The 12,554-nt window shown below is 32.1% G+C and overlaps 1 protein-coding gene across 10 annotated transcripts in view; it reads right to left on the reverse strand.

The window, feature by feature from the left end:
- Positions 1-12,554, reverse strand: part of LOC149737456 (nesprin-1-like) — a 151,789-nt gene that overhangs the window by 18,948 nt on the left and 120,287 nt on the right. For all 10 annotated transcript variants that reach the window (XM_089875520.1, XM_089875518.1, XM_089875519.1 and 7 more), the window contains 23 exons: positions 12,226-12,375; positions 11,764-11,916; positions 11,430-11,567; positions 11,068-11,178; positions 10,635-10,808; positions 10,231-10,393; positions 9,723-9,987; positions 9,236-9,437; positions 8,678-8,827; positions 8,163-8,285; positions 7,728-7,829; positions 7,090-7,385; positions 6,707-6,819; positions 6,026-6,158; positions 5,461-5,653; positions 4,917-5,035; positions 4,382-4,556; positions 3,823-3,992; positions 2,898-3,041; positions 2,324-2,428; positions 1,937-2,153; positions 1,299-1,459; positions 428-766 (listed from right to left, as the gene is read on the reverse strand). In XM_089875520.1, the coding sequence (XP_089731646.1) occupies positions 428-766; positions 1,299-1,459; positions 1,937-2,153; positions 2,324-2,428; positions 2,898-3,041; positions 3,823-3,992; positions 4,382-4,556; positions 4,917-5,035; positions 5,461-5,653; positions 6,026-6,158; positions 6,707-6,819; positions 7,090-7,385; positions 7,728-7,829; positions 8,163-8,285; positions 8,678-8,827; positions 9,236-9,437; positions 9,723-9,987; positions 10,231-10,393; positions 10,635-10,808; positions 11,068-11,178; positions 11,430-11,567; positions 11,764-11,916; positions 12,226-12,375 (3,896 nt within the window). The remainder of the gene's footprint in view (positions 1-427; positions 767-1,298; positions 1,460-1,936; positions 2,154-2,323; positions 2,429-2,897; positions 3,042-3,822; positions 3,993-4,381; positions 4,557-4,916; positions 5,036-5,460; positions 5,654-6,025; positions 6,159-6,706; positions 6,820-7,089; positions 7,386-7,727; positions 7,830-8,162; positions 8,286-8,677; positions 8,828-9,235; positions 9,438-9,722; positions 9,988-10,230; positions 10,394-10,634; positions 10,809-11,067; positions 11,179-11,429; positions 11,568-11,763; positions 11,917-12,225; positions 12,376-12,554) is intronic.

The raw sequence follows: 12,554 nt of genomic DNA on the forward strand, positions 1-12,554 counted from the left end.
CTAATTTAATCTAAATACATATATAGTACTGTGGGGTAATATGTATACCGTTAGCACCCAATATCTTGTATTTCCTGATCAGGTTTTTAACAATTTTGACACTGTTTTAGAGCCGTGAGGATACAATTACATAATTCTCTCTATAAACATTTTTGTTTACTACCGAACAGACAATAAAAAGATTGAAAACATGAACCATCTTATCCTAACCTACTATGCATTGGCATAATAATACAGTCAACCCTGCTTAAACAGACGAGTGTGGCTTAGACCAGATGTGGTCCTAGGCAAGGTTCACTATACTGGACATAACGGGTACAATATGTATTTCTTTTTATATTTTCTAACTGTTTTAATTTCCATTTTATTTGAAAAAGGTTTTAAATACCACAACTTAAAACACAATCTCTTTGCTTCAAATTCTTACCAACTATCAACAAATTTCTTCCTGTCTGTTGTTTGTTGTAGAAGTTCGTTCCACAAAGTGGTTGCCAAGGTAACTCTCTCCTGCAGCAACTTTACATCCGGACCTTTCATCTCTTCCTTGATCTTCTTCATCCAAGAGCGAATACGATCCAACTTAACTTGCCCCATCTCAAACATGATCTCCCGATCCCTGCACTTAATGAGGTCCCCATGGAGGTTCTCATGCTCTGAAGGAATCTTCCCAAGCAGCAACTCTCTTGTCTCCCTCATCAACTCCATCACTTCGTCAACCCCGTACTCACAATCATTCCAAACCATCAAGAAGTCCAATATTTGCCTCCTAAAATATAAATGGTGTCAAAAAAAAGCTTTGACATTGTTTTTACATAACAAGAAAAAAATGTATATAATTGGTGTCATAAAAACTTATCTTTTATATCAAGAAGTTCATTATAATTAAATTATTAATGGTACGTTTCTTGAAAAAATTAAAAAAAATATTTAGTAGTAGTACAAGATGTTTAAATGAAAGTTATTCTTTGCGTGAAGGGACAGTTGTTATACCAGGGGTGTTCTGTTTCATATACCTCGTGCCCGCTTACCAGTTATCACGTATATAACCTATTTATCCTCGCATGAAGGGGCCATGACAATTGTTATAACATGGGTGTTCTGTTTCATATACCTCGTGCCAGCTGACGAGTGACCATGTATGTAACTTTGTGGGTGGTTATTTTAAATGCTCAGGAAGAGGTATATTTAAGTTGTTGGGAACACTTATATAGGTATGTTGTTCTTGTTAATAACAAATGAAACTGAACTAAGCAGTTTTACAAGATAGCCAATCGCTACAAAACACACATGCTACCAACCTTTGAATTTTAATTGCTTTGGTTCGTTCATTCAGTTTATGTTGTTTTGAAGTAACTTCTCTACAAAATCTTGAATGAGCTTCACCAGTTACCAAGCCAACCACTTCACGACTTGATTCTAATACTTCATTAGTGGATCGCTTTATCTTTTCATCTGTGTCCTGTGTATTTAAAGTAGGGTTTTTATTTCGGTATCAATGCAGTTAAAAAATAGTATAAGATGGTTAACACAAAGGTGTTTGGGGCGATGGGCCAACTCTGGCATAAATCCTAGGTCTTCAAAGACCTCACCTATATACAAAAATTAGAATAGAATAGATACACAATATGAATGAATAGAAAACATGAGTGGTATTCGGTCTGCCGATAAAACTAATTGCGACCTGATTTAAATTACTTTTTTTTCTGGTTGTTCGACAGTCAAACTTTATTTTTGGGAGATAAGAATATTTTACCAATGCATACAAGTAATAAAAGTGCTTTGAATAAAAGTAATTATTTCTCCTCGTGTGGCCAAAAAATACCGGAATTATAACACGGGTGTTATGTTACATACAGCTCGTGCTCGCATACAAGTTACCAGGTATGTAACTTTGTGGGTGATTATTTTACAAGTTTGATAACTACTTATACCCTACCTCTAGTTTAAATAGGTTGCACTTGAGAGTATTAATGGAGTGTGGTTGCATTTCAAGATTGACATCAACAAGCCAACATTGTGCCTTTCTACATTTCCCTTCATAATCACCCCATACTTGTAGTGATGAATGGACAACTGATTTCCGTTGTCTGGCTTTGATTAAAACTGATATCCACTGGGATTCCAACCCACTTAACTTCTGAGAGATTTCCTCACTAAAAATAAAATCAGAAAATTGTTGAAAAATTTTTATTTAAAAAAATCAATCAAAACTTTCATTTTTAAACTAACAATATTAAAACGTTTTTAACTATGTTATTTGCAAAGAATGTGTCACTAAAGTTTACAATAGTTCATTTCAAAAATACAAATTTGTTTTCTTTACCTTTGATGCATGGCTCCACTTCTTATTTGTCCATTTCCACTTTGAATGATAGATCTTAATAACTGTTGTCTTGCCCCGCTCTCAATTAACAACAAATCATACGACCTGTACAAGATATTCAAAGTGATTAAATTTATGTAAAACAGATCTCTTTTAAAACATTCATTTTAAAATTAAAAGAACCTAAAAAGATAATTTATTAATAAAGCCTGAGATGTTTAACTTTTTTACTAAATAAGAAATGAGTAGTTGGTGAAAATTTCTTTTATTTTTCTACCAGACATTTGAAAACATTATTTTATTCTAATGTTTCATCTGCCATTTGCCAATTCCTGATGTAGTAAAGAAACAGAGCTATTTTAAACATAATAATGACCTAATAGGAGATACAACCTTGGAATAAAATAAAATTTTAAATACCAAAGAAACAAAAAATAATTATTACATTGTGTCTGGTAGCAGAAGAACGAAAATTTTATACCAAAAAAATATATTTTATTTAGTAAAAAACCTAAGAGCATTTTAAACTTCAACAAGTCAGTACCATACCACAACAACCAACAAGTTTCCCCACCTTGCTTGTTCCAGCAGCCCCTCATATGAGCATGCAACATCAGCGACCAAACTTCTTTCACTTTGAGCCACAAACAACATCCAGTTCTCACATTTATCTTCAAATTCCAACACCTCAGTTAATGCATGCTGGACATCAGCAAACCTGAACAGAATTTCTTGCTTGAATGAATGTAGCTTATTTATCCTAGTGGGACGGGGCAATGGCAGTCTTTATAAAACAGGTGTTTTGTTTCATACACTACATGTCCACTTACGAGTTACCAGATATGTAACTTTGTTGTTGATTGGTTTTTTAGGATTTATTTTTTTTTAACATTAGGTTTGCAGCAATTTTAAAGTCAACACTCTGTTGAAACCATGTATACCACACACCGAATTTTATTTCAGCATTAACAAAAAATCCAACGCAGTGACTTTGAATTACAGAAAGAGGTTTTAACTATTAGCCTTCAATAACTCTTCATCACAAAACAACTACAACTGTGAAATCGGTAATAATCGGCTGCTTGTTGAATGAATGAATGTAACTTACTTTATCCTCGCGCGGCCGGAAAACGACAGCTGTTAATCATGGGTTTAACACCTCGTGCCAGCTTACGAGTTACCATGTATGTTACTTTGTGGGTAATTATTATTATTTTTTTTATGTATTGCTGATAATTTGGACAACCCATTAGTGACCACTGGGTTGGAGCAATTGCCGTTAAGTGTCTTGCTCAAGGACACATACCCCATTATGGTAGCAGTGTCGAGCCTTGGTAATAAGTTCCAGGCAGGCGCGCTAACCACTATGCCACGGTGTTGGACCAAACATGTTGTTGCAAGTAGTTTTCAGAGCTTTAAATATCATGACCCATAAGCAATAATAATACAACTACGCCTGTATTCGATTTATTTAAACATATAAACACAACGCTACTTACTCTACAACAGTCTTCTTCAAGCTTTCCTTCCACTTTAGGTTAAGTTCTTGCAAGCGTTTGATGTGTGGTGCTGCTAAAGGTAACTCACATGATAGCATGTTAACATGGTCAATGGTCCCAGCATATGCTTTAAATGCTTGCAATCTTGCTCTGCAACTTTCTATCTTCCCCTGAAGTAAATCAACATCCAGTTAGATGTTGTCGCTATTTGTATAAAGCATAGTTTGAAATAAGCTAATATTGTGTCTTTACTCCAATTTTGTATTGAAATTTTAATAATGGGAATCTCAAAAAGGATAACAAGTAAAAAGGTAGCTACCTGAGTGATTGTTGAAAAGGAAAGCAAACAGACATTCCATATCCATTAAAAAAGTTACACCAAGAAAGTGTTTTAATGCTTTAAAAGAAATGTAATATAAACAATATAAATGGGTTTAACGACCTTACTTTTTATTGTGAATTCAAAAATGACATAAATAAATGGGTTGCTTGACATGGATTTGATAATGATTTTCCATACATATGAAATGAATATAAATGAATTTAAAGACAGTTTTACCTCCAGTTCAATTCTTTCCTTCCCAGCAACTTTATCCAGAAACACAAAATCTGTGAGCCAGGTTTCTAAGTACCCAAGTTTGTCCGCAAACTTTTCAGCAATTGGAGCCAAGTCATGAACTCGTGAAAACGTATCATGAGCTTCACGTGATACACAGTCAATGGATGTAGCAAGTCTGTATTAAAATAAATTGGTATGAATGTAACTTGAAATATACAACTTGAAATGTTCAGCTTAAAATACATAACTTGAAATGTGAATGTCTTCTCACGTTATATCTATAATAAATGAAATGTAATCAAAACTTTGATATTTATAATTAATATTCTTGGAATACATAAATAGTTATAACACACTAGCAAATACCTACCTATCCCATAGTTTCCGCATATCTTTACTTTAATTAGATTTTTTACAATAAACATTTAGAATTGTTACAATTGAAAAAATACAATAAATATTTTTTAAAAATAAATTCCCATTTTTCTTATTTTTAACAAATTAAGTAAAAAATTTAAACAGGCAACAAATTTACCTCATAGTCCGCATGGTGCTTTCAATGTTCATACCATGATGTAAATCACTTTTGTTGGGCTGGACTTTTTCTAACTCTTCAAATTGTTTGGCGAGAGCGACAGCATTTTCAAGCAAGTTCTGTTGACATAAATAAACAGAAATAAAATTTTAGAATTTTTTTAAAACACAGTTACACAATATAACATAACCAATATTTTATTTATCAGTTGAATACAGTAGCCAAGATTAGGTTAATTAAAACACCAGGTTAAAAGTCTTGCCATAAATTAATATTTTTAAAACACAGGAGCCCAAAAAGTAGATATTACATTGCATGTCGTACTATATATGCAAAAGTAACACAATATTTATTCTATTTCACCCACAAAGTAACATACATGGTAACTCGTAAGCTGGCACGAGGTGTTAAACCCGTGTCGTTTTCCGGCCACGCGGGGATAAAGTAAGTTACACTCATTCATTTATTTATTAGAATAATGAGTTTTTTTTACTAAGCTTAGTTATACTAATGAAAGACTTAGTGTAAAGTTCTTAAAGCTCACCTCTGCTTTTATAAGAGTTGCATTTGGATCATTGATAATTGTTTTCATTGATCCAATCTCTTCACAAGTTGCTTTGATTGATTCTATTCTTGCCTCAGTAAAAGCAAATTCTTCATTAAATTTATTCATAGTCTGTTGGGTTGTTTTGTGTTGAGTTATTCGTGATGACAACCTGGGTGTTACATCATTCCACCTGGATATGCAAAGTAATGAATGGAAGATGTAATGAAACTAGTGTTGGGGTTTAGTAGTTAGGTGCTTGTATCGTAACCAAAAGAGAATAAAGTGTGTGTCCTTGAGCAAGACACTTAACTGACATTGCTCCAACCCAGTGGTCACTAATAGATTGTGGCAGCCTTAGTGTTTGGGTAAAGGACGAACTTGGCCATAGATCTAAGGTCTCTCTGTAGAATCATCCATAGAATAGAATCATTTAATGTATATATCTATCCTCATTTATTTTCTCCAACTATTTGGTTACTAGTTTGCTTAATTTATATTAAACTGTAAAAATAGAGCCTGAGACCACCATAACAATTTAATAACATTGAGTAATGTTTGTTACCTTGATTCAAGTGCAGCAAGTCGTTGTTTAGTTGCAGCTGCTGTGTTGTCATGGCAACGTGTGATGATGCAATCAGCTTCTACTGCAAGAAGTTGAATCTGAAGATTTTGACCTTGGAGGTTTTGTTGTGTGGCTGCAAAGTGAAATAATATATTCCTGTGTTGATTATATAGAAAAATAAATACTATATTATATTAATACGTTATTAACAAAAATACTGCATTAATTTATAATGTTACTTATATTGACTGTATTATATTATACAAAAAGTAGTGTATTATATTAAATATTTTTTTAACAGCTAATCTGGTATTGTTGTTATACCAAATGAGACGCTAAGGTTTTTTACAATATGCCTTGTTAATCTCTCATTACTTCTAAAACCATTTTGTTGTCCCCTATAAAAAGCTGTATATATGTTGTCCCCTTTAAGTTGTATGTTTGTGTCCCCTTTAAACTACTTAACTTTGTCCCCATTGTTTTTTATATATATGTTTTCCATGTTTTATTTTATGAGTATATAACCTAAGCTTTGTGGGGTTTTTGAAACATTACAATTATGTGCTACTGGTGTCAATGGTAGCAGAAGTAACAGAATAATATATTATAGTGCTATTCATATTACCAGAAATACTGTATTATATTATAATGTTGGGTATAAAGACAAAGTATTTAAACCACCTTCCAGTTTTGCAATCTTTCGGTCCATTTCGGAAAACATCGACTCATCATCCATTAATGCTGACTCAGCAATCTTTATATAGTTGAAAGCGATACTTTCAGCAGATTGATATCTGCATAAAAATAGTTGAATTTACATACATAAGTATATGCAACTTAAAAATTGGTTGGATATACATTAGAAATATATAAAGATTGATTGAATACGATAAGATAAAAGCGGGTTATGTATACAAGTCTAAGCTTATTAAATATACATACATAAAATTGGTTGAATAAACAAAAATTTCAATCTGGTTAAATGCAAATACATACAAATGGGTGAAACATACATATTTTAAATTTAGTCAAATATCCAAGGCCATTCAACAATCTTAACGAACCTGTTCCATAAGTCGAGCGATTTATTCAGTTCCTTCTTCAAACAAACAAGGGAATGTTCCAGAATGGTCCATGTTTGGTGCAACTCACCAAGACTTGAACTCCCAAGCCCTGGAACTGGTGATGCACGTTTGAAATCAGCGTTTTTATCAAACACCAAATTTTTGTAATTCTTTTCCAGTTTCACAATCTGATGGTACTTTGATTTTAATTTTGCCTCGAATTTAAACTTTTCCGACAGCTTGGCCCTAGTTTCAAGTGGTGAGCCAAGTTTGATTGCTATTTCATCATTCTGCATCTGGAAATTATCATTGATATTTCCTAATGTATTCTTAAAAATTGAATGCATGTAATTTAATTACCCTCGCATGGCAGGGCAACAACAGCCGTTATAACAGGGGTGTTCTGTTTCATACACATCGTACCAGCTTACAAGTTACCACGTATGTAACTTATTTATTCTTGCGTCACTGGACAACACCTGTCATTATAACACTGATGTTCTGTTTTATAAACCTGTTTACAAGTTACCACATACGTAACTTTGCGGTTGATTATTTCGTTGGATCTTTTTAACGCTCTAAATATATCATAATTATTTCTCATACATTCATGTTTGTATATCTCCAACGCTACATACTTGTAAATGTTCATCCATCCAGGATTGCAGTGCAGATATCTCATTTTCATGAGCTTCCCATTTCTCATATTCAGATTCAGCTTGTGTGACAGTTTCATTCAGCTAGGTATAGGTATTATACATAAGTGATGATTTTTCATTACACAGTTGTTGGTGGTAAATATCAGGTTAATGTTATAAGTTCCAATAGGTGTAGCAACCACATGTAAGTGTATATTCAAACAATAGTTTTTTTGTCGCGGAATTTTGTCTTTTTGTTTTTGAATTTGTTTTTAAGAGATTTTTTTTGTTATTAATACCAAGGTACGAACAATATTCTAAACTATTTCTGCAATACGAAAGTTTACAGTTATCATATTTTTAAATATGGTGCAACAAATTTAATTAACAAATGGTGAATACTTTAGATTGAAAGCAACATTATTTATGACTCACCCGAATTATCAGCAATGCAAACTGTCGAACAATGGTTTCAACTTCAAATTTAACTTCAGATGTTTCATGATTTTGTAAGAACTGTACAGTTTCTTGCCGGAATGCAATTTCAGCTTGGTAGCTCTGGAAACATTAATATATTGTGCTGTTGTGGCTACCAGGTATAGCATAACATATAAATAAAAACCCTTTTTGGTAAAGTATGATACTTGCTTGTTTTTTTTTACTAAAACAAGCAACTTTTGTTAGTAAAACAAGCAACTTTTTTTACCAAAACAAGCAACTTTTTTTAGTAAAACAAGCAACCTTTTTACCAAAACAAGCAACTTTTTTTAGTAAAACAAGCAACTTTTTTACTAAAACAAGCAACTGTTTTTCTTAATACAGTATTTTTAATAAAAATATAGTTCCTTAAATTTACATAAATATAAATTATTTACCTAAATATAAGATTGATATATTTTGTATGTAATGATTAAATGTACAAATTATTACCAACAGTAATAAGGCCATACCTTATAAATAACAAGTTGATTTTTGATTGCTTCAGTTCCAATCACATCATATCCTGCTAATTTCTCACGATCAAGAGCAGTGTTGACCATAAAAATCCATTCAGACATAAGTGTTGCCAAATCAGGAGTAGATAAATCTTTCTTCTGTTTCTGCAATTTACAACACAGTATATATGCAGTCAGGATCTGGTGCTAGGGAATACATTACCGGCCAAAATCAAGTCGAGCAAGTTTATAATATAGAACTGTAAGGCATCTGATCATTATAGTATAAATATAGAAGTATAAATTGTGTGATCATTAATTAAAGCGTTGTTAGTCTGTTATTAATACAACTTGTTCTTTAAAACTTTACTAAACACCAAAGATGGTTTTAGTTCATTTGAAAACGTTTAAAAAAGAAGTATTATCTTACATATAGGCTGTCATGTTTCTACTGAGACTAAACAGAAAACTTGAATTTTGCATTTTATACATGCATTACAACAACAAAGATGTTTGCACATTTGTTATCAATTACACTTCTACCATACTGTTATACACATATACCAAACTTACTTTTATTACTTTTCTGTAAACTTCATCTCTTTCAGCCTCCAAAGAAACCCAATTTTCTTTTAACTTTTTTACCCTACGGTTGAAACATTCCACACTGGAAGGTTTCAAGGTTCCATTCAATTCTTCAGCAAGTTTTACAACAACATTCTTGGTCATGCACGCACGATGGAACTCCAAGTTAAAAGAGGTCATCTTATCAAGGCTAGAGTAAAATGTTTAAGAATTTTAATTTTTATTTTAAATATTGGGTCTTAGAAATTATAACATTATGTTAATATTATCACGGCTACAATAAAACATTTGAAACATTGAATTGCACGAGGTGTATGAAACAGAACACTCATGTTATAATGACTGTCCTTTTCTCGATGTGAGGATAAAACAAGTTACGTTTCTCATATTTTTTTACACTACATTAAGTTAAGAATTAATTGTTGTAACGTATCAAACAGAGTGTTTAATATATATTATATTGCAAACACCTCACCTTATTTTCCATCCTATTCTCTCCAGGAAATTAAACATCTCAGAAAGTCTGGAGAAAGATTTTTCCATCCAAGTTGATAATTGTTCAAACAAAGGTTCAAACTTTTCCAAACTTTGTTGCAAACGTTTAAGCCGTTGAATCTCAGAATTGACTTTAGTTGAAACTATGAGGCATTTTCCAGAACTTTCATTTATTCTGGATTCCAATTCCAAACTTAAAGGTTTCCCACTTTCATTTTTGTTCTGTTTGCACGCCTCTTGCAATGCTGTTGAATAAGATTAGCAGAATTTATTCACATGAAAGGTTTTATTTAAACAAACAAGAAGAAAATAATCTTAATAGATAGATTTTACTTGAGGTAACATTTGTAAGCAAGAATTGGTGATTGTGTTTGCAGTAATTTCTTGCAATTGCAAAGCTAAATGAATAAATTTATCTTTGTGTGGCGGGGAAATGTAAAGCTCAGTATTTATCAGCAGATAAAATCTAAAATAAGTAAATTAATCACCTTCACGATCTTCAGCTAATCTTGCACTGAATCCTTGGAGCAATTTAATCATTTTCACATCATCTGCATCAAGTTTTTGATCTTCCAATTCAAGGAAGGATGTCTCTACATCATCCACATCTGATATAATGAGGTTCACTTCACATTCAAGGTTCTCCAATTCCTACATAAAATACTTCTGTTATTTTGCCAGGCAGCAACAGCATATGCACATATAAAACTTATTATTTATTGAATTGTTTCAACAACTGTTGTTTTGTTGCTAAATCCAGTCTTTTAGTATTAAATATTTTTTAACTGTCACTATTGTAATTGAAGATACAAATAAAGTTATTTCTATATTATTAATATTACACAGCCAGGAATTTGTGAATTATTTCCAAGTTTATCTTTACTAAACCTACCGTTATTTGAGAATCAATTACACCAAGATTCTGTTTCATCGATTTTTCAACATCCTCATGTCTCTCCATTAAGTTTTGCAGTTTCAACGTGTCATCTTTAGCAAATAGATGGGGAAAATGTTTTAAACTTTCTTGAGCGATCTGCCGCTGCTGTGATGCTGCTTGCAATAGATTCTACAAAAACAATCATAGTTTTACTTTTGCATCGCAGTTTTGCAGTTTTACATGGTAGCTTTAAACCAATTTGTATTTTACAATAAATCACTGGATAATTATACATGTCATACTTTGGAAAACTAAAAATGTTATCTTACGGAAACAATTTGTTATTAAATCTGTTATTAAAGAAGCATACCAACGAAAAATTATAGTAGTGTAATAATAACAATTAAATCAGTAACTATTTACAGCAATAGCATACAAAACAGCCAACCTTGCATGAAGTTAGTTTGCCTTTTAAATCATCAAGGTCATTACTTGATTGACATTCTGTGTCATTTTTCAACGACAAAGTTTCTAAAACATCTTCAAAGTCTTGAACAATCTGAATACAGATTTTGATTGTTATATAAAAAACTATTACATGATTCAGAGTATAAGTTTTTAATATTTTATGACATAATAGACTAGTCATATATTGGTTACAGGTTAATCCTTTGGGTAAACTATTTTTTTATCTAATAATTTTGCTTTTCCGGAAAATTCCAGTTAGTAAAACCTTAACTGGTTTGTTATACATTTTATTATTGTTTTTTTAAAAGAAAATAAGCATATTTTTAGCATAATAATAAACACCTTAGCAGTGAAAATGTGCATTCTATGCTGTGATTCACATTCACATATCAGACGTTGGATTTTTCTCAACAAGTTTCTCCACATTTCATCAAGTTGTTGGGAGTCACAAGTGTGCTGAGGGAAGCCACCATTTGCAAACTGAAATTATGTTTAATTATTATTTAGTTGATATTAATGGCAGGATGTGCTTGTAAGCGGGCACAAAGTGTTTAAAACAGAACACCTGTGTTATACCCATTGTCGTTACCCTGCTACAGGCAGATAGTTACATTAACTCATTAATTTAGCTTTTCAAATTGCTGCAAAAACCAACTCTTGCTAACAAATATTTCACCTGGTTGGCTTGGGAGGTTAATCTTTCCAAGTTTAACTTATTAATTTCATCTTTATATTTGGCCAAGGTTTCCATTCTTTTTTCACTTGCTGGTAGTTCATCAACCGACTTTTCAATTGATGTTAATTTTGAAATTCCCACTTTTAATTCAACCTGATATAAAGTATTGTAAAACTTTAACTGCTAACATATATACAGTTTATGTGGTTCAGAGCTGTGAATCAGTGGTAGAGGGGCTTTATTGAAACCAAAAGATGCAGAGTTCAATGCTTACTGTTGCTACTATTGTGGACATACGTGTCCTTAGAAAAAATACAGAATGGTTATTGCTCCAACCCAGTGGTAACGAATAGTTTGTTTAAACGAAAAACAACCACCCACAAAGTTACATGTACGGTAACTCAGGGCATATAGAACAAGACATCTTCATTATAAGCCAACCATCATTCCCACAATACGAACCTGTATGTTTCTCCAATCATCTTTCCGTCGTTGAGTTTCAACTTTATATTCATCAACTTGTTTCTTCACAGATCTGATTCGGTTGGTCAGTGAACACAAGCTTCTATGGACGTCACTTTTATTGTCAACCAGTACATTGGATCCAGTAAGCTACAAAGCAGATATTATTGAAGCTGGTATTATTCTTATTACAAATATTTTTTAAAACTAATAATTTTTTTTTAAATAAATGAACTTTTTTAATGAATGAATGCATATTTTTTAAGTATTTAAAAGATCCCTATCCTCCTGCCTTCTCTCTTTCGGATGTGAGCAAAGTAAGGATGTTT

Source organism: Ciona robusta, chromosome 3 (assembly GCF_009617815.1).
Source record: "Ciona robusta chromosome 3, ASM961781v2".
Classification (NCBI taxonomy): domain Eukaryota; kingdom Metazoa; phylum Chordata; class Ascidiacea; order Phlebobranchia; family Cionidae; genus Ciona; species Ciona robusta.